This window comes from Hypanus sabinus, chromosome 4, assembly GCF_030144855.1.
Source record: "Hypanus sabinus isolate sHypSab1 chromosome 4, sHypSab1.hap1, whole genome shotgun sequence".
NCBI lineage: Eukaryota > Metazoa > Chordata > Chondrichthyes > Myliobatiformes > Dasyatidae > Hypanus > Hypanus sabinus.
The window spans coordinates 57,256,450-57,283,483 of NC_082709.1; the positions used below are offsets into that span (position 1 = coordinate 57,256,450).

At 43.2% G+C, this 27,034-nt stretch overlaps 1 protein-coding gene across 2 annotated transcripts in view; it reads left to right on the top strand.

Annotated features, from left to right (window-relative positions):
- LOC132392786 (abl interactor 2) overlaps positions 1-27,034 on the top strand; it is a 168,020-nt gene that overhangs the window by 45,677 nt on the left and 95,309 nt on the right. For both annotated transcript variants that reach the window (XM_059967137.1, XM_059967135.1), the window contains exon 2: positions 19,803-19,970. In XM_059967137.1, the coding sequence (XP_059823120.1) occupies positions 19,803-19,970 (168 nt within the window). The remainder of the gene's footprint in view (positions 1-19,802; positions 19,971-27,034) is intronic.

The window sequence follows — 27,034 nt, forward strand, 5'->3', positions numbered from 1 at the left end:
TATGGTCATTTGTTTAAAAAGCCCCAGGAAGAGAAACATCCTTGCTACCATGTCAATCCTCCCTCAGTCTTTTGTTATATGTCGATTTTCCATTCTTCTGAACGCAAATGAATATGGAGTGCCTGCTAATCCTCAATCCCTATTATTTCAGGAATCAATGTTGTAAACTGTATCTGAATTCCTCCCATTGCAAGTATATTTCTCATAAAAGGAATGATCTGATTGCATTCGGGAGAGTGCAGCTGAGATCCATCAGGATTTTTTGGATTTGAGGACATCAATCACGTGGATAACTGGCACTGGCTGGCTTTGTTTTCCTTGAAGTGGAGGAGACTGAGGTTAAAGTATATAAGATTGTGAGAGTCATAGATAGTGAAACTTTTGTTTCTAGGGTCAATATATCAAAAACTAAGAGAGCAGAGCTTTGTGAGAATGGGTTCTGAAGGTTTTTTTTCACCGAGCATGGTTGATTTCTGGAAGGGGATACCAGAGGAAGAGGTGCAATGAGATACAAGTGCTATACTTAAGTTTAGCCAGACACATGAATGGGCAAGGTATAGAAGGATAAGAACCAATAACGCACTGATGGAGCACCTGGTAATGCTCTGAAAACTTGTGCCAACCAACTGGTGGGAGTAATTAAGGACATTTTCAACCTCTTACTGCTACGTTCGGAAGTTCCCATCTGCTCAAAAAGGCAACAATTATACCAGTGCCCAAGAAGAGTAGTGTCAGTTGTCTTAATGACTATTGCCCAGTCGCACTCCCATCCATGGTAATAAATGCTTTGAGAGGATGGTTATGGCTACACTTGAACTCCTGCCTCAGCCAAGACCTGGGCCCACTGCAATTTGCCTAGCATCACAATAGGTCTCTGGTAGATGCAATCTCAGTGACTTTTCACACAATCTTGGATTACCCGGACAGTACAAGCACCCATGTCAGGATGATGTCCGTTAACTATAGCTCAGCGTTTAGCACCATCATTTCCCCAGTCCTGACTGATAAACTACAGAACCTGGGCCTCTGTACTTCCTTCTGCATTTGGATCCTTGACTTCCTAACTGGAAGGTCAAATGTGTGCAAATTGGTGATAATATCTCCTTGCTGACGATCAACACTGGCAGACCCCAAGGGTGTGTACTTGCCAAAGCTGTACTCCCTTTGTACCCTTGACTGTGTCTAGGTATAGCTCTAATACCATCTATAAATTTGCTGATGATGCAACCATTGTAGGTAACATCTCAGATGGTGATGAGAGGACTACAAGAGTGAGGTACACCAGCTAGTTGAGTGGTGTCACAGCAGCAACCTTGCTCTCAATGTTATTAACATGAAAGAGCTGATTGTGGACTTCAGGAAGGGTAAGACAAAGGGTCACGAACCAATCCTCATCGAGAGATGAGAAGTGGAGAGAGTGAGCAACTTCAAGTTCCTGGGTGTCAAGATCTCTGAGGATCTAACCTGGTCCTAATCAATGTAGCTATAAAGAAGGCAAGACAGCGCCAATATTTCATTCAGAATTTGAAGAGATTGGCTTGTCAACCAAAACACTCAAACTTATAAATGTACCGTGGAGAGCATTCTGACAGGCTGTCTGGTATTGGGGGGGCCAGCTACTACACAGGATTGTAAAGCTACAGAAAGTTGTAAAATCAGCTCCATCTTGAGTACTAGCTCCATACTATCCATGACCTCTTCAAGGGGTCCATTATTAAGGACTCCCATCACCCAGGACACGTCCTCTTCTAATTGTTATAGTCAGGAAGGAGGTACAGAAGCTTGAAGGCACACACTCGGCGATTCAGGAATAGCTTCCCCTCTGCCATACGATTCCTAATGGACATTGAATCCATGAACACTACCTCCCTTTTTAATATATTATTTTGATTTTTGCACTATTTTTAATCTATTCTATACACATATTTATACTTCCTGTAATTGATTTATTTTTTCCTTCTATATTGCATTATTTATTTTGCTTTGTGTATTTGCATGTATTGTATTGTACAACTGCTGCTAAGTTAACAAACTTCACAACACATGCCAGTGATAATTTTGATTCTGACTGAAAGTAAATCAGAATAGTTTAGCTGGGCAAAAAGGTGGGCATTCATGTGGTGGGCTGGAGGATCTGACTCTGTGTTATATGCCATTGCCTTCTGACACAAGAAGACTAGAACTTTACAGAGCCTCCTGATGTACAGACAACTGAATCATGGGCACCTTATTCCAATGGGAATTGAGGATCAGTTTCTGGGAGACTGGCGGGATGCATTTTCCAGTGGGTGCAAGCATCTTCTGTTAGGTGGGAACAGCACATTCTCTTGTCAACTTCCCACCCTGACCTGGAACAGGCAGGGCTGAGTCAAGCCAAAAAGAACTGCAAGCTTTGGACAGAGTCATTCGTGCACTAGGTCTATGAGGCTGTCTGGCAGCACCTTTCCTGTGCATATTTACTCTGTCCTCAACACTGTGATCCTCTCCCACACATTTTGTTCATTTCCAATTTACAATGAGATCACAGGAAGGGAGCCCTGTCCTGATCAGGGAATTTTCTGTAATCTAGTAGTCCAGGTGTATTTTTGCCAACAGCCAGTACAATTACAGCAGAACTTACATATATATCCATTGGCCTTCATAATTGCTTGTTGTTCCTGTAAACTAACTTTGCAATTCATATGAGGTTTCTTATCTTTTTGTATAGCAGTATTCTCTCAATCCTGCCAGTTTAATTTAAATACTTGTAGTGGACATTCCTTTGGCATCAAAACAAGTACTTTATTGATCCTCAACTATTCCTAAAGGCAGTCAAGACAGATTCCCTGTTTCTTGTGACTCGGGAATCCTTTGGCTTGCAGAAGACAATTGACCTGCATTATCATGAAAAGAACTCCAGTCATTTGTAATGATTTTGGACCAAGGTAATGTTTGCCAAAATCAGATGAATGACATTGTAAGCTGTGTAAAAAAAGAATGCAAGAAACAACAGAAGATGCACAGCAGAAGCATTCATTATTAAGAAACATTCAGTAAGATGTTTAGTGAAGAATGGTGATTGAAACTGTGCCATAAAACCTCATGACTGTACAGAGTGGTAGGCAGTCAACTTGTGCAGATCTGCAACTTCAATTTGGGGATGGTGGTATAGAGGATTTTTTTTCAAGTAGGATTTGAGAAAGCCATTGAATATAAAAGGAAGTGTGTACCACACATTGATTAGGTTACAATTAGAGTATTCGGTGAAGTTCTTGGCATTCATTACAGGATGATCATTAGAACTAATGAAAGGGGTTTATGGAGATGTTCTTGAGCCTGAGTAGAAAGTTACTACAGAAAGTCTCAAAGGTTATAGCTTTTTCACTGTAGTTGAGACACCTAATAGGAAATATAATTCAGAAATATAAATAATTAGAGCTTTCATCTGTTGATATAGTCAGTGTGTCTTAAGTACATAGAACCATAGAACATTACTGCAGAGAAACAGGCCTATTGGCCCTTCTTGGCTGTGCTGAACCATTTTTCTGCCTAGACCCACGGACCTGCACCTGGACCATATCCCTCCATACCCCTCTCACCCATGTACCTGTCCAAGTTTTTCTTAAATGTTAAAAGTGAGCCCACATTTACCACTTCATTTTGCAGATCATTCCACACTTCCACCACTCTCTGTGTGAAGAAGCCCCCCCCCCCATGTTCCCTTTAAACCTTTCCCCCTTCACCTTTAACCCAAGTCCTCTGGGTTTTTCCTCCCCTAGCCTCAGTGGAAAAAGCCTGCTTACGTTCACTCTATCTATACCCATCATAATTCTATATACCTCTATCAAATCTCCCCTCATTCTTCTATGCTCCAAGGTGCTTTATGTCAGATGGTTATTCACGCTTGGTGCATTGTTATTTGAAAAGAATTGGATAAAATATGAAAAGATAAACAAGAATATTGAATATCTCTAAAAGGACTAGACACACCTGATTTGATAAGCTGTACCTGCCAGTCTTTTTTTTAAAAAAAGTTCTCTGGTGCTATTAATACAGTTTAATGTAAGGATGCAAAAATCACCTAATATTTTCAGTGACACATTTGTAGGGAAAAATGTGGAGGGAACAGTGTAAGCTTCAAAACAATTGGTGTCCAAATAGATATTGACAAGTTATTATACACCACATGCATGGTATTATCATTATAAAATAGTGAGGCTAGTGGCTGTAGCAATGTCACTGAGGTGGATGTGGGGTTTGTTGCTGAGCTATGGTATTAGTAGGTATATCATCATTTAATGCCAGGACAGAGTACAGATGGATATGGACAAACTTAGGTGCAATTATATATGAATGAGGATTGATTCATTGATCAGAGTTGAAGAACCTTTGAGGATGGAAACTATATTCAGCAATTGGCATTTAAAGCCCCCAACCCTCAGTAATCCCATGAGAATCTTGAAACATTTCCAAAATGCTGCTAGAAATGGAGAAAAAATAGTATTTTGAATAATTTTTTCACCTGGAACATCAAATTAAATGTTTTCCCCCTTCTGGAAGAGTACGCTAAAATAAATACGTTGACAAAAACAGTAGATGGTAATTGCAGACACAAGGTTGAAGGGCTGATTTGCGCTATCTAACCTCCTAGACAAGAGCCCTGCATTTCACCGATGTATGGGAAATTAGTGAATAAATCAAATACTGTGTTAATGGCTAAGATTGTTATTGGGCATCTATTTAATACAAAAGATAAAGTACTTGAAATTGAAGAATTGGAATATGATAAATAAGTAACACACTTCTATTGTTTTGTGCTTGTCACTATATTTATTGTTTATTTATTATTACCATACACAGTGCTGAGTTTCATGTGAGTGAGGAATTTCATTCCACCCTGGTATATATGGTGATAAATTAATCTGAATCTGAAATGAAACTAACATACAGCCTCAAAATCAAATTTAGATAAACCTAGGGTGCACACTGAGCTTCATGATGGTGTATGGTGGCTACACTCATTCCCTACAGTCACGCCAGACTCCATTTTGTTCTTTAGAGTCATCCAGAGGATGCAAAAAAGATGACAAAATCATTCTGTAGATTCTTTAATCCTTCACAGATATCCAGCAATTTCGCTGATCTTATGGATGCTTTTGATAATGGACAAAATTTCTGTTAACTGTTTGAGGTTTTATGTTTTATCCTGCACTTCTGTAGGAATTTTCTTCCATGAGGCTTTAAACAATAGTTGCAGAGGGAAAGGGACATTATAGAATTGCAGCTGTGGAAAGTGGTCTCGTTGAATCAATGAGGTGAAGCCAGTGGGTGAAGTGAGTTAGAACCCAGATATCTAGTCCAGGTAAAGGGCCTCAATTGGAACTACCATCTGTCCTTTTTCTGCCGTAGATTCTATCTGACCCACTGAAATCTTCCAGTGGGTCAGGCAAAATATGTGAAGTTCCGACTACCTGTTTGTTGCTCCATATTGTAGGATCTGGAGATTCCTGTGTTTCCCATTCCAAAGGATTTTCTGTGTAAAACTTTCTGGCAAATCCTGATGTAGCAACTAATGATATAAGGAACGGTTAGTGTGAACTCCCAGATCAATTTCATTTATTCGATTGGTTTGAGAGAAATTGTTCAAGGGAAAGGATGGTAGGGTAAAAGAACCATGGTGTACAAAGTATGTAGAAAATCTTGTTAAGAAGAAAAGAAAAGCTTATGAAAAGTTCAAGAAACTAGGTCATGTGAGAATAGGACCAATCAGAAGCGAGAGAGGAAACGTGCATAGTGCCGGAGGAGTTAGCAGAGGATCTTAATGAATACCTTGCTTCTGTATTCACCGGTGGAATAGACCTTGGTAATTGTGGGGATGACTTACACTGCACTGAAATGCTTGAATGTATAGATATTAAGAAAGAGGATGTGTTGGAGCTATTGAAAGGTAAGTTAGATAAGTCACCAGGACCAAACAAGAGTACTCCAGAGGGAGGAGATTGCTGGGCCTCTTGTGGTGATCTTTGCATCATCAGTAGGGACAGGAATAGTTCTAGAGGATTGGACAAGTGTTCAATTGTTCAAGAAAGGGAGTAGAGATAACCTAGGGAATTACAGACCAGTGAGTCTTTCTTCAGTGGTGGGCAAGTTGTTGGAGAAGATCCTGAGAGGCAGGATTTATGAGCGTTTTGAAAGACGTAATCTGATTAGGGATAGTCAGCATCGCTTTGACAAGGGCAGGTTGTGCCTTACAGGCCTGATTGAATTCTTTGAGGAAGTAACAAAACACATTGATGAAGGTAGAGAAGTGGATATAGTGTATATAGATTTCATGAAGGCATTTGATAGGGTTCCCCATGCAAGGCTTAAGGGAAGTACAGTTCCCATACCAGGCAGTGATGCAGCCAGTCAGGATGCTCTCAGTTGTGCCCCTGTAGTAAGTTCTCAGGATTTGGAGACCCACACCAAACTTCCTCAACTGTCTGAGGTGAAAGAGATGCTGTTGTGTCTTTTTCATCACACAGCTAGTGTGTATAAACCAGATGAGGTCCTCGGTGAGGTGGATGCTGAGGAAATTAAAGCTGTTTACCCTCTCAACCACAGAACCATTAATGTCAATAGGGGTTAGCCCATCTCCATTCCTCCTGTAATCCACAACCAGCTCCTTTGTTTTTGCGACATTGAGAGAGAGGTTGTTTTCTTGACACCACTGTGTCAGAGAGATGACTTCTTCCCTGTAGGCCACTTTGTTATTGTTTGAGATTAGGCCAATCAATGTAATCTCGTCATCAAATTTAATTAGGTTAGAGCTGTGGGTGTCAGCACAGTCATGGGTATAAGGAGTAAAGGAGGGGACTTAGGCCTGAGGGGCTCCTGTGTTGAGAGTCAGAGGGGTGGAAGTGAGGAAGCCCATTCTTACCACCTGCTGGCAATCTGCCAGGAAGTCCAGGATCCAGCTACACAAAGCAGGGTCAAGGCCGAAGTCTCTGAGCTTCTTGTCAAGCCTGATGGAATTATGGTGTTGAATGCTGAACTGTAGTCCAAGAACAGCATTCTCACATAAGCATCCTTCTTCTCCAGGATGTGTAAGGACAGTATGTAGAGCTATGGCTATTGCATCATCTGTCGATCGGTTGTGTCAGTAGGCGAATTATAGGAGGTCCAGCTTGGGTGGTAGCATGCTGCAGATGTAATCCTTGACCAGCCTCTCAAAGCATTTGCGTATTATTGAAGTGAGCGTGACAGGACACCAGTTGTTCAGGCATGTTACCTTGGTCTTTTTTGGTACAAGGACAATGGTGGATAATTTGAAGCAGGAGAGATTTCTACACTGGGAGAGGGAGAAATTAAAAATGTCAGTGAACACACCTGCCTGTTGTGCTGCGCACATCCTGAGTACTCACCCTGGGATGTCGTTCAGTCCCGCAGCTTTGCAACTGTCCACCCATTGGAAACATCTGTGTACCTCAGCCTCAGAGATGATCAGGTTGCAGGTTGAGGCGGTGGCTTTCCTTGGAGGCTCAGAGTTAGTGACATTGAACTGAGCGTAAAAGTGATTTGAGCTCATCTGGGAGAAAGGCTGCGATGTTGACGGTACCACTACATTTGGCTTTGAAGTCTGCATGGGTATGCAACCCTCGCCACAAGTCATGTGTACTGTTTCTTGTGAATCTTGAGTCAATCTTTTTCCTGTATTGTTGTTTCACAGCCTTGATAGCTTTGCACAGATCGTAGCTGCTTTTCTTGAGTTCCTAATGATTGCCGGCAGCGTAAGCCGTGTTGCGAAATAAGTGCTGCTCGCACGGAACTATTGACCCGGAGTTTCTGGTTCAGGGAGACCTTGACCGACTTATGGGGGACAACATCGTTGATGCACTTTCAGATGAAGCATGTGACTCTATCAGTGAACTTGGAGACAACCTCATCATGAAAGACATTCCAGTTGATGTTATTGAAGTAGTCCTGCAGCATGGAGACTGATTAGTCAGACCAGCAGTGAATGGTTTTAACTGTGGCCACTTCTTGTTTCAGCTTTTGCCTGTATGTCAGCAAAAGCAGGATTGAAGAGTGATCTGTTTTCCAAAAGCTGGGCGAAGGAGAGCTTTGTAAGTGTTGTGGAAGGGAATGCCTCATGCTACAGAGAACTTGTACCTTTACTTTAATCTCTCCAACATCACTGGACATATTTATACCACAACTAAAGTTGTGGGAGGTAGAGGAGCTGATGTAGGATTGCTTCTAATCAGAGGACTGGGCCGTCTTCAAGACGTGGATCTGAATGAAGTACAAGATCTGCAATCTGCTGAGGGCCAGATCAGAGGCATTCAAGTCCTGCGACCAAGAAAGTCACGAGCAGTCCAGGTGCTATCTCTGGAAAGCCATCTCATGGGCAAAATGGTAATTCTGGGCTAAACTTAAATCAATGAAGGATACTTGGTGGTTGTGACAGGGCTTGAATGCTATCACCTCTTACAAAGTAAAATCAGACATCAGAAACAAAGGGGCTTCGCTTCCAGATGAGTTCAATGCCTTCCCTGCTCACTTTTCCATCAAAACATGGAAGACCATCACCAACTCCCACAGCCCACAATGATCATTTCATTTCAGTCTGAGGCCATTGTGTGAGCCTCCTTCAGGAGGGTAAATCCACAGAAAGCATCCTATTCAAACAAGGTACCTAGCCAAGTATTAAAGACCTGTGCTGATCAACTGGCTGGAATGTTCACTGATTTCTTTAACCTCTCACTTTGGGAATCTGAGGTACTCATCTGCTTCAAGTAGGTTTCAATTACAGTCGACCCTCCTTATCCGCGAGTTCCACATGTGCGAATTGCGAAAACCCGGAAGTGCTCTTGCAAGCACTCGTTGTTAGAGCATTGATGGCCTCGCGTCTTGTTCATTCACTACTTTGTTACTGTGAAAAAGTGGCTCCTAAAAAGCAATTACGTGGTCAAAGCAATTCCTCAAAGGCTAAGAGGGAGTGTAAAGTGCTATGTCTCGCCGAGAAAGTAGAATATTGGATCTTTTGAAAAATGGCAAATTTGTTAAGTGTTAGCGCTGCCCCTACAACAGCAAAAATGGTGTCTCTGGTTCGAGATAAAGTGCTTGCGAAGACTGAGAAAGCATTAAGTGTGTAGCTAGAGGACATGTTCCAGAAGCATATCCCTATCGATGGCCAAATTATACGTGTAACCTGCCTCAATGACTATCATCCAGTAGCGCTTACATCCACTGTGATAAAGTCCTTTGCGAGGCTGATGAAACATATCAACTCCTACCTGAGAAGTGACTTGGATCTGCTCCAATTTACCAACCGGCACAAGTTCGTAGCAGATGCCATCTCATTGATTCTTCACTCAACCCTGGAACATCTGGACAGCAAAGATGCATACATCAGGATGCTCTTTATCAACTACCAATGCTATCATCCTGTCAAAACTAATCAATAATCTTCAAGACCTTGGCCTCAATACCTCTTTGTGACATGGATCCTCTGTTTCCTCACTTGCAAACCCCAGTCAACTCATATTGGCAACAACATCTCCCACAATTTCCACCAGCACATATGCACCAAAGGATCTGTGATGAGCCCCTGCCGTACTCGCTGTACACTTACGACTGTGTGGCTAAGCACGGCTACAAAGCCATATTTAAGTTGCTAATGACACCACTTTTGTAGGCCAAATCAAAGATGGAGTTGAATCCACAAAGAGGAGGGAAATTGAAAATCTGCTGAGTGGTGCCACAGCAACAGCCTCTGACTCAATGTCAAGGAGCTGATATTAAACTTCAGGTGGAGGAAACCAAAGGTCTCTGAGCCAGTCCTCATCAGGGGATCAGAGGGGGAGAAAGTCAGCAACAGTAAATTCATTGGTGTTGCTTCAGAGGGTCTATCCTGAGCCCAGCACATAAGTGGCATTATGAAGATAACACATCAGTGCCTCTACTTTCTTCAAAGATTCTGCATGTATTTTAATACTTTGACAGATTTCTATAGATTGTGGTGGGAAGTATATTGACTGGCTGCATCACAGCCTGGTATGGAAACACCAATACCCTTGAATAGAAAATCCTACAAAAAGTAGTGGATATGGCCCAGTCCATCACAGGTAAAGCTCTCCCCACCTTTGGGCACATGTACATTAAGCATTGTTGCAGGAAAGCAACATCCATCATCAGGAACAACACCGCCCAGGATGTGCTCTCTTCTCACTGCTTCCATCAGGAAGGTGGTGCAGGAGCCTCAGGACTCACACCACCAGGTTCAGAAACAGTGATTACCCCTCAACTATCAGACTCTTGAACCAAAGGAGATAACTTCAGTCTACTTCACTTGCCCCATCACTGAAATGCTCCATCCTTTGAGCTCACTTTCAGGATCTCTTCATCTCAGGTTCTTGATATATATTGCTTATATATTATTATTTATTTTCTTATTTGCACACTAGTTTGAACCTAACTTTCAGCTACCTTTGTTGACTCTAAATAAAACTATCCTCATATTGTCTTCGTCCGCAACCTTCCATCATTCACTAACCTTTGTGAGCTGTTGCTGAATTCCAATTTGTACTAAATTTTGATTGCTCACTCTGTGCTCAGTGAGTAGCATTGTCTACCAATACTGTATGTTCTCTGTAAATGCAACACTACACACAGTGGCCACTTTATTAGATACACCTAAACACTGGCTCATTAATGAAACTATCTAATCAGTCAATCATGTACAGCAACTCAGTGCAGAAAAGTATGCAAGTTGCAGCTGCAACTTCCCGAATCTACCTTCAAGCATCTTTGTGCTGAATATAATTAAAAAATCAGAGGATTTGCCATAAAAGTCACTGACGTTGTGAATAACTCCACCAATGTCATGCATTTATACATTTAGATTTCCCACCCCACAAGTGTGTGGAGGATAGAGATGGAGCGTGTGGTGGGGGATAGTAAAGAGATAAAACTTCCATACGTAATTATCTCTTGAAGGTCAGTTTTCAATTTGTGCCTCAAGCAGATGTGATAACCATTACATTGCACAGCTCATTTGCTTCAGTTTAAAATGTATGAATGATTCACAACCACTCTGCTCAAGAATTCTTACTGTGCATCCCTTCACACTGAGCTCCCAATAGGATTCCATGTAAAAGGTCAACCTGCAAAACAAACCAAAGCTGAGAGAGGGGCAGGTGAAAGCCAGGAGCAGTTACTCTGCCAGCTGGCAATACTGTACAACTGAACTCTGATGTCAATGGGAGGGTTGCAAGAAAGCAAACAGAGACAATGATATATTAGCCTCTTGGTTAGTTAATTAATATTTTTGGCAAGGATATGCATATACCCCAGTTTCAGGTTCAACTGCAAAGGGTAGCGAACCAAATCAGCATTTTATATACTCAAATGTTACTCCGTTGTAACAGTTTTGAAATAGAAACATAGAAATCTACAGCATATTATAGGCCCTTCAGCCCACAGTGTTGTGCTGACCATCTAACCTACTCTGGAAACTGCCTAAAATTTTGCTACCACATAGCCCTCTGTTTTTCTAAGCTCCATGCACATATCTAAGAATCTCTTAAAAGACCCTATTGTACCTGCCTGTACCACCTTTGCTGGCGATGCATTCCATGCACCCACCACTCTCTGTGAAAAACTTACCTCTGACGTCTCCCTTGTACCTACATCCAAGCACCTTAAAGCTATGCCCCCTTGTGTTAACCATTACAGCCCTGGGGAAAAGACTTTGGCTATCCACATGATCAGTGCCTCTTATCATCCGAAGAACTTTCTTTAGGGGCACAATTGAGAGCATCCGGACTGGCTGCATTACTGCCTGGTTTCAGGAACTGTATTTCCCAAAACACATGACTCTGCAGAGAGTGGTGCGGACAGCCCAGCGCATCTGTAGATGTGAACTTTTCACTATTCGGGACACTTACAAATACAGCTATGTAAAAAGGGCCTGAAGGATCATTGGGGACCCGAGTCACACCAACCACAAACTATTCCAGCTGCTACCATCTGGAAAACGGCACCACAGCATAAAAGCCAGGACCAACAGGCTCCGGGACAGCTTCTTCCACCAGGCTATCAGACTGATTAACACGCTAATTTGAGTGTATTTCTATGACTGTTCTACAGTATTTATTATAAATTACTATGATTGTGCATTGCACATTTAAGCAGAGATGTAACGTAAAGGTTCTTACTCCTCACGTATGTGAAGGATGTAAGAAATAAATTAATTCCCTCAGCAAGTGTGTTTGTTGACTGTATCACTGGCATCTATGTAAAACTATATCAACATTGCCTTGAAACACACAGAATAATTTAGGTATGCTAAATTATGATTGGTTAATTTAGATTACTTTGAATAATTTACTTGGCTAAATTAAGCTTGTTCTTTATCATCTCACTAACCAATAAACCAATCTAACATTATTGTTGACCTTATCTGATTCAAACTCCCTATCTTTTGCAACTGAAAAGTAACATTTGCAAAGTTAAGTGCTTTTCCTCTACACAGAAGCAAAGTGAGGGGTTTGAACACCAGAATAACTACATTAATGGTTCACTCAATTCTTTTTCTTTGCTTTATTTGGTTCTGGTAAATTCTGTGGTTGAAGGAAAGTAAAAATTTCAATTTATTCTTTACATTGCTCTACTGCTGTATCAACTTCAAGTCTGCCTGTAACAGTACTGTGGTTCTTTTGTCAACCAATAACAATGGTTCGGACTAAAGACGGTAAATTGTGAATGTGAATACAGCAGGTTATGCCACTCTCTGGTTAACATAGATATCTTGAAAAGTTGCTGATTTGATCAAAAATAATAAATTTGTAGCGGTGTGCTACACACAGCGCTAAAATTACGACACGGGGTCGGTAACTGCAGTCGAAGGAAAAAACTTTATTCAAAATCCCCAGCCTCACTTTTAAGCCTCCCTCAACCTGCCCCCCCCCCCCCCCCCCCGTGGTGCAGAGGCTCCAAAGTTCTGTGCTCGCAAATCCCCGCAGGCTATCTCCCTTAGCCAGAACGCTGGCTAATTGTGAGCCGGTTCGGATGTGCCAGGAAATGGGTCGCCACATAACCCCCACCCCCAGAACCGGCGATACACCCCCCGATGTCCACAGTCTGGGCCGGAACCTGCTTGGGAGGTCGGCCTCTGCGCCGAGGTGCCGGAAACTCGGCCGGTTGCGCCAGATCCATATGGGCCGGTTTGAGTCGGTCCACTGCGAAAGCCTCCTCTCTCCCCCCAACGTCCAGCACGAACGTGGACCCGTTGTTCCGGAGCACCGTAAACGGCCCCTCGTGGGGCAGTTGCAGCGGTGGCCGATGCCCGCCCCTTCGTACAAACACAAACTTACAGTTCTGCAGGTCTTTGGGTACACAGGTCGGGTTCTGTCCGTGCTGCGAAGTGGGTATGGGAGCCAGGTTACCGAGCTTCTCGCGTAGTCTGCCCAGGACTGCTGCGGGATCTTCCTCTTGCCCCCGTGGGGCTGGTAGGAACTCCCCGGGGACGACCAGGGGCGCGCCGTATACCAACTTGGCCGATGAGGCGTGCAGATCGTCTTTGGGTGCTGTGCGGATGCCAAGTAGGACCCAGGGAAGCTCGTCCACCCAGTTAGCTCCTCGTAGGCGGGCCTTGAGGGCCGACTTCAGGTGATGGTGGAAACGCTCCACTAGCCCGTTCGACTGTGGGTGGTAGGCAGTGGTGTGGTGCAGCTGAGTCCCCAAAAGTCTGGCCATAGCTGACCACAGGCTGGAGGTGAACTGGGCGTCTCTGTCGGAGGTAATGTGGGCCGGTACACCAAAGCGAGATATCCAGGTGGTGATCAGGGCCCGGGCACAAGATTCGGAGGTGGTGTCGGTGAGTGGGATCGCCTCTGGCCATCTGGTGAACCGGTCCACGATAGTCAGGAGATGCTGCGCGCTGCACGACACCGGTAGGGGGCCCACGATATCCACATGAATGTGGTCGAAACACCGGTGGGCGGGATGGAACTGCTGCAGTGGGGCTTTGGTGTGCCGCTGCACCTTGGCCGTCTGGCAGTGCATGCACGTTTTGGCCCATTTACTGACCTGTTTGTGGAGTCCGTGCCAAACGAACCTGCTGGAAACCATCCGGACAGTTGTCTGGATGGAGGGATGAGCCAAGTTATGAATGGAGTCGAAAACACGGCACCGCCAGGCTGTCGGGACGACGGGGCGGGGCTGGCCGGTGGCGACGTCCCAGAGTAGGGTCCTCTCACCTGGGCCTATGGGGGGGTCCTGGAGCTGCAAACTGGAGACTGCGGTTCTGTACTTCGGAATCTCCTCATCTGCCTGCTGTGCCTCTGCCAGTGCCTCAAAGTCTACCCCTTGGGAAAGGGCATGAATGGTAGGGCAAGAGAGTGCATCCGCCACGACATTGTCCTTACCCGAGATGTGCCGGACATCCGTCGTGTATTCAGAGATGTAGGACAGGTGGCGTTGCTGGTGGGACGACCAGGGGTCGGACGCTTTCGTAAACGCAAAGGTAAGCGGTTTGTGGTCCGTGAACGCAGTGAAGGGCTGACCTTCTAGGAAGTAACTGAAATGCCGGATTGCCAGGTAGAGCGCCAGCAGTTCCCAGTCGAAAGCACTGTATTTGAGCTCGGGTGGTCGCAGGTGTTTGCTGAAAAATGCCAGGGGTTGCCAGCGACCTGCGATGAGTTGCTCCAGTACCCCACCGACTGCTGTGTTAGAGGCGTCCACTGTGAGGGCGGTAGGGACGTCCATTCTGGGGTGCACTAGCACCGCGGCGTTCGCCAAATCTTCCTTTGTTTGAATGAAAGCGGCGGCGGACTCCTCGTCCCAGGTAATGTCCTTGCCCGGATTGGACAGCAGGGCGAACAGGGGGCGCATGATCCGGGCAGCTGAAGGGAGGAAGCGGTGGTAGAAATTGACCATACCTACGAATTCCTGAAGACCTTTGACCGTGGTGGGTCGGGGGAAATGGCAGACCGCATCTACCTTAGCGGGCAGAGGGGTTGCCCCGTCTTTAGTAATCCTGTGGCCCAGGAAGTCAATGGTGTCGAGCCCGAACTGGCATTTGGCGGGGTTGATCGTTAGACCGTACTCACTCGGTCGGGCGCAGAGTTGATGAAGGTGGGACAGATGCTCCTGACGACTGCTGCTGGCTATGAGGATGCCGTCCAAATAGATAAACGCGAAGTCCAGGTCCCGTCCCACCGCGTCCATTAACCGCTGGAACGACTGTGCGGCATTCTTCAAGCCGAACGGCATGCAAAGGAACTCGAAAAGGCCAAACGGGGTGATGAGAGCCGTTTTGGGGACGTCGTCCGGATGCATTGGGATCTGATGGTACCCTCGGACGAGGTCTACTTTGGAGAAGATCCATGCGCCGTGCAGGTTTGCTGCAAAGTCCTTAATGTGCGGCACAGGGTAGCGGTCTGGTGCGGTAGCCTCGTTCAGCCTGCGGTAGTCGCCGCATGGTCTCCAGCCCCCTGTCGCTTTAGGCACCATTTGCAGGGGGGAGGGCCATGGGCTGTCGGACCGCTGGATGATCCCCAATTCCTCCATCCTCCTGAACTCCTCCTTTGCCAGTCGGAGCTTGTCCGGGGGAAGCCGCCGAGCGCGGGCGTGGAGGGGTGGTCCCTGGGTCGGGATGGGGTGCTGTACGCCGTGTCGGGGCAGGGCCGCTGTGAACTGCGGTGCCAGAACCGAAGGGAAATCCGCCAGGACCCTGGTGAAGTCATTGTCGGACAGCGTGATGGAGCCGATGTGAGGGGCTGGCAACTGGGCTGCACCCAGGGAGAACGTCTGAAAGGTCAAGGCATGGACCAGTCTCTTCCTGGGCAGGTTGACCAGTAGGCTGTGAGCCCGCAAAAAATCTGCACCCAGAAGCGGTTGGGCTATGGCGGCCAGTGTGAAGTCCCACGTGAACTGGCTGGAGCCGAACTGTAGCTGCACCTGACGGGTGCCATAGGTCCTTACTGTGCAGCCGTTCGCGGCCCTTGGGGGGGACCCTGCTGCGGGTGTCGTAACTCGTCGGGGGTAAAACGCTAACCTCAGCACCGGTGTCAACCAAAAAGCGGCGTCCTGAACGCTCGTCCCACACATACAGGAGGCTATCCCGATGGCCAGCCGCCGTAGCCATCAGCGACGGCTGGCCCTGGCCTTTTCCCAGGAATTTGTGGGGCGGGCAACAACGGCGGGCTTCTGCGCCCCACCGCTGGTGGTAGAAGTACCATTGTTCGTTGGGCCCCCCAGCCCTGCCCCTGGGGTTAGCGGGCTCTGCGGCTGGGCCTGTACTGGTTTGCTGCTGGGAGCGGGGCTGGGTGATCTGTGCGATGGACGCCCCACTCACCTTTTTGGCGTTCCACAGCAAGTCCGCCCAGGCTGCCACCTTCCGGGGGTCACTGAAATCCACATCGGACAGCACCAGGCGTATGTCCTCGGGCAGCTGCTCCAGGAATGCCTGCTCAAACATGAGGCTGGGTGTGTGTCCGTCGGCCAAAGACAACATCTCATTCATTAAAGCCGATGGAGGTCTGTCACCCAAGCCATCCAGGTGCAGTAAACAGGCAGCCCGCTCGCGCCGTGAGAGTCCGAAAGTCCTGAGGAGCAGGGCTTTGAATTCTGTGTACTTGCCGTCTGCCGGGGGCGACTGTACAAACTCCGTGACTTGGGCTTCAGCTTGCTGAAACCACAGGTGAGTACGCCGTGTCCAGAAACTTGGCAGTTTTAACAAAACCGCATGAACAGAGGCAGCGTCGGTCATTTCTGGTCCCAAAATCGTTTGGACCGTCGGGGTCACCAATTGTAGCGGTGTGCTACACGCAGCGCTAAAATTACGACACGGGGTCGGTAACTGCAGTCGAAGGAAAAAACTTTATTCGAAATCCCCAGCCTCACTTTTAAGCCTCCCTCAACCTGCCCCCCGTGGCGCAGAGGCTCCAAAGCTCTGTGCTCGCAAATCCCCGCAGGCTATCCCTTAGTCGGAACACTGGCTAATTGTGAGCCGGTTCGGATGTGCCAGGAAATGGGTCGCCACAAATTGACCATTTTTTTCGTAGAAGGACCCTGAAACTCCTGCCAGATGTGACCTTCACAAAATGCCAGTGCAACACTGTTTCCTCTAATCTTGCAACCCACTCAATTGTAAAATTATATTCCCAAAACCATTGCTGTGAATAAAGTTGCCAACAGGGCAGTTGTGGCAATGTTACCCACACTTTAAGAACAAAAACATTTCTGCAGCCAGCCTGTAATGCTAAGCATTAATTTTCTTGTATCTCATTCTCTGCTCTTTTTGGATGTATTTACTTTGCAAACCATATTAATTTCACTTCTTGTACATTCAACTTTACCTCAGTACGTAGTCATTCTGACATCATTTGAATTGTGAGTCAGTCTGACTGCTCATGAAATGACTGTTACTTGTAAACTGTACTATTCTTTGAGGGCTGTTTATAAAACCAATTTACAGCTCACAGTGTGTGTCGGTCCATGTGCCATCTCTGCTGAAGCAAATCATACTGTAATGTCACTTTAAATACTGATTCCATTTCCATCTGAAAAGCATTGGTCTCTGTTCAGTCCCATCAATGGAGTAGAAGCATTCCAAGGCATCACTAAACAAACAAGTAACACACACTGTATTGTATGGTTCTCTTTCTTTTAGAGCAATCCTCCCTCTCTCTCTCCCCTCTTGTCCCCCCTCACCCTCTCCCCCTACCAATAAGGTTGTTCAAACTAACTTTCTAACTAGTCCATAATTTAACAATTGATCTGTCACCATTTCAAGACATCCATTCTTTTGTCGCCTTAAGACCTAATTCTTTTAGTATTTTTCCGCTCAGTCTCTTGCCATCCATAAACCTGAATGAAATCTGTGGATGTTGTGTATTTGGATTTTCAGAAGGTCTTTGACAAGGTGCTGCACATGAAGCTGCTAAACAAGATAAGAACACAGGATATTACAGAAAAGATACTAGCATGAATAGAGCATTGGCAGATTGGCAGGAAACAAAGAGTAGGAATAAAGGAATCCTTTTCTGATTGGCTGTTAGTGACTAGTGGTGTTCCACAAGGGTCTGTGTTGCAACCACTTCTTTATACATTCTGTGTGTAGCGTCCATGCCCCCAGTTGACCCCCGTTCGCCTTGGGTAAACCACCGTCACCCTGCCAGTAGTGCAGTACTTCGGTGTAATGCCCTTCCAATCAATACATGCTCACAATACAAAAACCAGACAATACCCAAAAGCAAGTAAATAATTGCAACTTTATAGTGATTTCTTAGTGATGGTTTAGTAGAAACAGATAACCTAAAGGTGCCAAAGTAATAATCAATTTGTCAGTTTGTGCACATATTTAAATACATTGGAGCTCACGCCTCCGGTTCCTTCCACAACAACCTTCCGAGCCTTCAGCCACTGTCCAAACTGCCGACATCCAGTATCCATCGCTCTGGAACCGCTGCCTGCTCCATAACAAGTCCATCCTTCTCGCTGCCCTTCCGAAAAAGGCCACAAACTCCCGCTCGGCTTACACAGACAAGATAGCATAACAATTCTCCATTGGTTATTTTTCCCCTTATCAGAGCCATAACCCAAACATACAAGACACAGAATCCCATTACAGCATTACAGTGAAACCATTTCATCATAAAATACAGAGAAGCCATTTTGTTAGCCTGAACAGTTAATACCACTGTTACTGGTACTGAGAACCTTACATGTGTTAACGATTTGGAGGTTGAAGTTGATGGCTTTGTGGCCAAATCTTCAGATGATACAAAGATGGTTGGTGGGTCAGGTAGTCTTGAAGCAAAGAGGCTGCAGAAGGGGAGTGGGTAAAGAGGTGGCAAATGGAATACCGTGTCAGGAAGGGTATGCTTATGCACTTTGGTAGAAGCGTTAAAGGCATAGACTGTTTTCTAAACGGAGAAAAATCAGAAATCCAAGGGAAAAAGGGATTTCAGAGTCCTCATGCAGGATTCCCGAAAGGTTTTTTTGCAGGTTAAATTGGTGGTAAGGAAGGTGAATGCAATGTCGGCATTCATTTCAAGGGGATTAGAATACAAAAGCAAGGATGTAATACCGGGGCTGTATATTTCACTGGTCAGACCTCACTTGGAGTACTGTGAGCAATTTGGGCCCCGTGTTTATGAAAGGATGTGCTGACATTGGAGAGAGTTCGCTGTACTATGAAAAATTATTTTATTTGCCCATTTCAAAAGCCGGCATCAGTTAAAAATTACCATATCTACTTAATAAATCCTAATTTTCAGTATTTGAAATACAGATATTCTGCCATCATACATGTTTCTGTAACTTGGATACAAGTGATTAAGGAATAAGGAATGCTGTTATGCAGGGAAAACTGGTCATAACATGATTTTGTTAAGGAACTAGGGGACCACTTTGGGAAATGAGAATCAGAAAAAGAACTGTTGACATATAACTTGTCCACTGATCAATTAGCATTGTCTCAAGAATGCATGCTGCTGGTTTCACCAACGAGACTACTGGAAACTGACAAGCAATTCCTTCTTTTGATACCTATGTAAGGATACTCCATGAAACAATGTAAGATACAGACTTCACATGTAAAGGCATATCTTTTAATAAAAACATTTATTTTTGAAAATCGTAGAGAAAAATTGGTTATTGTAAGTCTGAAACACTGTACTCCATCCTTTTTTCCCCCATCAACACAATTGATATTAAAACAAGATTAACTGTAATGTGAAGTTTCATAGGAATGGAATTATTGTATTGTAATATAACTACCAGTATACCTGTGAACCTGTGTAACACAATTAATCTGTTAATACTTTTTAAAGGCAGCAGATAAACAGCGAGCTCTGGAAGAAACCAAAGCCTACACAACCCAGTCCTTAGCAAGTGTGGCCTACCTGATCAACACATTGGCGAATAATGTGCTCCAGATGCTGGACATTCAGGCGTCCCAGCTCAGACGCATGGAATCATCAATCAACCATATTTCACAGGTAGGCTCTTTCGCTCACTTTCATGATCCTCTGATTTCATTGGTGGACTTATATATGATGGAATAGTAACATTATTTTAGACTTGAATCTATTTCTCCATTTAAGGGAGTATTTTTCTCAATCTCTTTTCTTGCAGCCTTATTTTTCTCTCCTTTTCACCTTCCTTAGTAGGGTACATTCTCTTCAGTTTTTTGGTAACTCAGAATAGTAATTAAGTAGTTTACGTGTGAGCATGGTTGTAACAGAACATAATGTAAATTTACTGTACATTACAGGCCCTTTGGCCCACAATGTTGTGCCAACCATGTAACCTACTCCAGAGACTGCCTAGAATTTCCCTAGTGCATAGCTCTGTTTTTCTAAGCTCCATGTACTTATTGAAGAGGCTCTATTATATCCGCTTCCACTGCTGCAGCCAGCAGTGCATTCCACATACCCACCACTCTGTGTGGAAAAACTTACCCCTGACATCCCTTGGTTACCTATTTCCAAGCACCTTAAAACTATACCTCCTTGTGTTAGCCAGTTCAGCGCTAGGAAAAAGCCTCTGGCTAGCCACACGATCAATGCCCCTCATCATCTAATACACCTCTATCAGTTCACTTCTCATCCATCCTCTGTCGCTCCAACAAGAAAAAGCCAAGTACACTCAACCTATTCTCATAAGCTACGCCCTCCAATCCAGGCAACGTCCTTGCAAATCTCCTCTGCACTCTCTGTATAGTATCCATATCCTTCCTGTAGTGAGGTGACCAGAACTGAATACAGTACTCCAAGTGCGGCCTCACCAAGGTCTTGCATAGCTGTTACATTACCTCACAGCTCTTGAACTCAATCCCATGATTGATGTATGCCAACACACCCATACGCCTTCTTCACAACACTGTCAACCTGCGCAGCAGCTTTGAGTGTCCTGTCGACACAGACCCCAAGATCTCTTAGACCCTCCACATGCCCAAGAGTCTTACCATTTGTATTATATTCTGTTTTCAAATTGGACTAACAAAAAAGAACCACTTCACACTTACCTGGGTTGAAGTCCACCTGCCACTTAGTTCTCAGCCCATTTCTACATCCTATTGATGTCTGGCTGTAACCTCTGCAACCCTCCAGACTATCCACAACACCCCAAACCTTTGTATCATCAGCAAACTTACTAACCCACCCTTCTACTTCTTCATCCAGGTTATTTATAAAAATCAAAAAGAGGAGGGTTCCCAGCACCCTCCATGGATGTGGGTGGCCTGCGGAACACCACTGGCCACTGACATCCATGGAGAATACGAATCATCTACAACAACTGTTTGTCTTCTGTGGACAAGCCAATTCTGGATCCACAAAGCAAGATCTCCTTGGATCCCATGCCTCCTTACTTTCTGAAGGAGCCTGGCATGGGGTACATTATCAAATGCCTTACTGAAATCCATATACACTACATCCACTGCTCTACCTTCATCAATGTGCTTTGTTACTTCCTCAAAGAATTCAGTCAAATCTATAAGGCACAATCTTCCCTTGACAAAGCCATGCTGATTATCCCTAATCAGATTATGTCTCGAAATGCTCATAAGTTTTGCCTCACAGGATCTTCTCCATCAGCTTGCCCACCCTGAAGTCAGACTCACTGGTCTATAATTTCCTTGGTTATCTCTACTTCCTTTCTTGAACAAGAGAACAACATTTCCAACCTTCCAATCCTCCGGTACTCCCCCAGCTCCTATTGATGATGCAATGATCATCACAAGAGGTTCAGCAATCTGATCCCTTGCTTTCCATGTAGCCCAGTCCCAGTGACTTATCTAATTTAATGTTTTTTGAAAGCTCCAGCACGTCCTCTTTCTTAATGTCTATACACAAGTATTTCAGTCCACTGTAAGTCATCCCCACAATTGCCAAGGTCTTTTTCCCTGGTGAATACTGAAGCAAGGTATTCATTAAGTATTTCCTCCCAACTCCATGCACATGCTTCCACTATTGCATTTAATTGGCTCATCCTCTTGCTCTTCACATACTTGCAGAATCCCTTGGTGTTTTCCTTAATCCTTGCTCGCCATGGCCGTTTCATGGCCCCTTCTGGCTTTCCTAACTCCATTCATAAGCTCCTTCTTAGCAACCTTGTAATTTTCTGGAGCTCTAACAGTACTTAGTTTCTTGAACCTTTTGTGAGCTTTTCTTCTTAACTAGACTTTTTACGTACTTTGTACACCATGGTTCTTTAACTCTACCATCCTTTCCCTGCCTCAATGGAACATACCAATGCAGAACTCCATGCAATTGATCCTTGAACATGTCCACAATATCCTTTGTAACCTTGACATAGTGCTTTTGTACTTAAACATTGGCTTTTCTGTCATGTTCTGTTCTTGCCAGATTGCCTTGTGTAAAATTTCTGTCAAGGCCAGCCTGTCCTTTCTCACTTATTCAACACTTTGTTAGTTTGTACTATTCCACTCTATGTTATACCACAATGCATCTAGACCAAGAATTAGAAAACTATTTGTGGGCCCATAGGGTGTTATCGAGTTTTGAAGAGGTTAATTTCCTGTATCTTGTCAAGACGTACAATGACTACAAAAGATATCTCCCAGACTGTGAGCATGAATTTAGATAGACTGAAGGGAGCTCTCTTTCCTGCTGCAGAATGACACATTATGGTTCTGCACTATTACTTTATGCTAGATGGAAATATTCCAAGTAGATAAATAGTAAATTTCTCTCTGCATTGTTGGGGAAAAGTTGCTCCCAGAGATGCAACATATAGGAAGCACAATGACGCAATAGGTTGTGCCAGTGCCTTGCAGCTCCTTGACCTGCACAGCTTTCTCGTCTCAGGTTGACATTTTTCCTGTTATTCTGTGGGTTTCCTTTGGGTGCTCTGATTCCTCCCAAACTACAGTAGGTTAATTGAGTCGAGTTGATAGGTACACATGAGAGAATAAGTTTGAATAAGGTAGGGGATTGATGTGATTGTTCTGAGAACCAACACGAATTCTGAGGCATATATGTCTGTTGCAAGAAAATGTGAAATGTTCCCTCTGTTTTTCTCATCAAATTCTCCTAATCCAATTACATCTGCAAAAAAAGTAAAGTCTATTGTACAACTTACTTTCACGCACTACATGCTGGGTAAGTTTTCTTATCTTAGTCCTGCAGCATTGGCAATGTTACCATGGAAAGTGAGGTGCCATTCAGCTTGCTTAAAACAATAATCATAATGTATGTGTATAAATGAATCTATTAAACAGTTCGTAAACACAAAATTAATTAAATGATAGAACATAGAAAACCTACAACACAATACAGGCCCTTTGGCCCACAATGCTGTGCTGAACATGTACTTTAGAAATTATCTAGGATTACCCATAGCCCTCTATTTTTCTTAGCTCCATGTACCCATCCAGCGGTCTTAAAAGACTTTATCTTATCCGCATCCACCACTGTTGTCGGCAGCCCATTCCACGCACTCTGTTTAAAAAAACTTACCCCTGACATCTCCTCTGTACCTATTTCTAAGCACCTTAAACCTGCGCCCTCTCATGTTAGCCATTTCAGTCCTGGGGGAAAAGGCCACTGACTACAGGGGGTTTAAACTAGATTTGCAGGAGGAGGGAAACCAGAGTGTTAGAGCAGATAGTGAGGTGGATCTCTCAGTGGGTGAGCATCTGGGGGACAGTGACCTCTGCTCCCTGGCCTTTAACATTAACATGGAAAAGGATAGAATCAGAGAGGACAGGAAATTTTTTTAATTGGGGAAGGGCAAATTATGAGGCTAGGACTTGCGGGTGTGAATTGGGATGATGCTTTTGCAGGGAATTGGACTATGGACATGTGGTCAATGTTTAGGGATCTGTTGCAGGATATTAGGGATAAATTTGTCCCAATGAGGAGATAAAGAATGGTAGGGTGAAGGAACCATGGGTGAGAATTGAGGTGGATAATCTAGTCAGATGGAAGAAGGCAGCATATGTAAGGTTTAGGAAGCAAGGATCTGGTGAATCTATTGAGGAGTATAGGATAGCAAGAAAGGAGCTTAAGAAGGGGCTGAGGAGAGCAAGAAGGGGACATGAGAAGGCCTTGGCAAGTAGGGTAAAGGAAAACCCCAAGGCATTCTTCAATTGTGTGAAGAACAAAAGGTTGACAGGAGTGAAAATAGGACCGATTAGAGATAAAGGTGGGAAGATGTGCCTGGAGGATGTGGAAGTGAGCATGTTCCTCAGTGAATACTTCTCTTTGGTATTCACCAATGAGGGAACTTGATGATGGTGAGGACTATATGAGTGAGGTTGATGTTCTGGAGCATGTTGATATTAAGGGAGAAGAGATGTTGGAGTTGTTAAAATACATTAGGATGGATAAGTCCCAGGGGTCTGACGGAATATTCCCCAGGTTGCTCCATGTCCTCATCGTCCACGGGAATGGTACCGGAGGATTGGAGGGAGGTGAATGTTGTCCCCTTGTTCAAAAAAGGTAGTAGGGATAGTCTGGGTAATTATAGAACAGTCTTGCGTCTGTTGTGGAAAGCTTTCTTTCTTTCTAAATCTTTTTATTATTATTAGTAATATGGACAGAATACAAATGATGATAAAGAAATTACCAACATACAAATTCTATTACATATGAAAAAAACATACATAATAGTTACAATATAAATGAGTTACCAAGACATGCCATAAAATATATGTATGAAATATATGTAAGAAAGAAAAAAAATTTAAAAAAAAAATATATATATAATGCAAAACTATCTAATCTACTAATCTAATAACTAATATAGAAGAAAAAAGAAACAAAAAAAGAGAGAGAAAAAAAAGGGGGGCTGTTTATAATATCTCACAAAAATAAGTATTCATCAATGCTGTCACTTCCGGTCCTCTCAACATACATAAGCTAAAAGCTGGGAAATCAAATGAACTTGGCACAGGGTCATATTACATCATATGAAAATGTTGAATAAATGGTCTCCATAACTTTTCAAATTTAATAGAAGTCTCAAAAGTACCACTTCTAATTTTTTCTAAATTTAAACATAACATAGTTTGAGAGAACCAATTAAATACAATGGGAGGATTAATTTCCTTCCAATTCAACAATATAGATCTTCTAGCCATCAGAGTTAGAAATGCAATCATTCGACGGGCAGAAGAAGATAAATGCAGTGAGTCTAACATTGGTAAACCAAAAATTGCGGTAATAGGATGAGGTTGTAAATCAATATTCAAAACCGCAGAAATAATATCAAAAATATCTTTCCAATATTTCTCCAAAAATGAACAAGACCAAAACATATGAGTTAAAGACGCAATTTCAGATTGACATCTATCACAAATAGGACTAATATGAGAGTAAAAATGAGCTAATTTATCCTTGGACATATGGGCCCTATGTGCGACCTAAAATTGTATTAATGAATGTTTGGCACATAACGATGATGTACTAACTAATTGAAGAATTCTATCCCAATTCTCACTAGAAATAATAAGACTAAGCTCTCTTTCCCAATCCTTTTTAGTCTTATGAGGCTCTGAACGAATCTTCATAATTATATTATAAAGTTTTGAAATAAGCCCTTTTTGAAAAGGGTCTAATTCAAATAAACTCTCCAAAATATCTGAAGGCACAAAAGTTGGAAACGTAGGGAGTACAGAACTTAAAAAATGTCTAATCTGTAAATATCTAAAAAAATGAAATCTAGGCAAGTTATATTTGTTGCATAATTGCTCAAAAGACATGAAACAATTGTCTAAAAATAAATCAGAAAATCTTAGTAATCCCTTAGTTTTCCAAGCTGAATAAGCTTGATCTATAATGGAAGGATGGAAAAAACAATTAGATACAATAGGACTATTTAAAACGAATTGAGTCAACCCAAAAAATCTCCGAAATCGAAACCATATACGCAAAGTATGTTTAACTATCGGGTTGTCAATTTGTTTCGGCAATTTAGAAAGAGCAAAAGGGAGAGAAGTCCCTAAAATAGAACCCAGAGCATAAACTGATACAGATTTAGTTTCTAAACTCACCCATCAAGGGCCGAAAGATCCACCCCCATCTTTCAACCGACATAACAAATATCTAATATTAACTGCCCAATAGTAAAATCTGAAATTAGGTAATGCTAACCCGCCTTCCTTTTTTGTCTTCTGTAAATATATTTTACCTAACCTGGGATTTTTATTCTGCCATAGATATGAAGAAATTTTAGAGTCAACATTAGTAAAAAAAAAGATTTCGGGATGAAAATTGGTATCGCTTGAAAAATATATAAAAACTTAGGTAAAATAACCATCTTAATAGCATTAATCCTACCTATTAGGGATAAAGATAAAGGTGACCACTTAGTAAACAAACCTTTAATCTGATCAATTAAGGGTAAAAAAATTAAATCTAAATAAATCTTTATTGTTCTTTTGTGATTTTGATCCCTAAGTAAGTAAAAGAATCATTAACTAATTTAAAAGGTAAATTTCCATAAATTGGGACCAGTTTATTCAAAGGAAACAATTCACTTTTATTAAGATTTATCTTATACCCAGAAAACTCACTAAATTGAGCCAATAATGATAAAACTGCTTGGATGGATTTCTCCGGGTTAGAAATGAATAGTAATAAATCATCTGCATACAAAGATAACTTATGAATATCTGTCCCACGATTAATACCCAAAATATCCTGTGATTGTCTGATGGCAATTGCCAAAGGTTCTAAGGCAATGTTAAATAGTAATAGACTAAGAGGACATCCTTGTCTAGTGCCCCGAAATAGGCGAAAAAAGGGAGATCTTTGATTATTGGTAACCACTGAGGCTACTGGAGTATGATAAATCAATTTAATCCATGATATAAATATCGGACTAAAATTAAACTTCTCCAACACATTAAATAAGTAAGGCCATTCAACTCTATCAAATGCTTTCTCCGCATCTAATGAAATCACACATTCTGAAGTGTCATGTGAGGGAGTATAAACAATATTCAACAATCTCCTAATGTTAAAAAAAGAATAATGATTTTTAATAAAACCGGTTTGATCATCTGAAATAATTTTGGGTAATACCTTCTCTAATC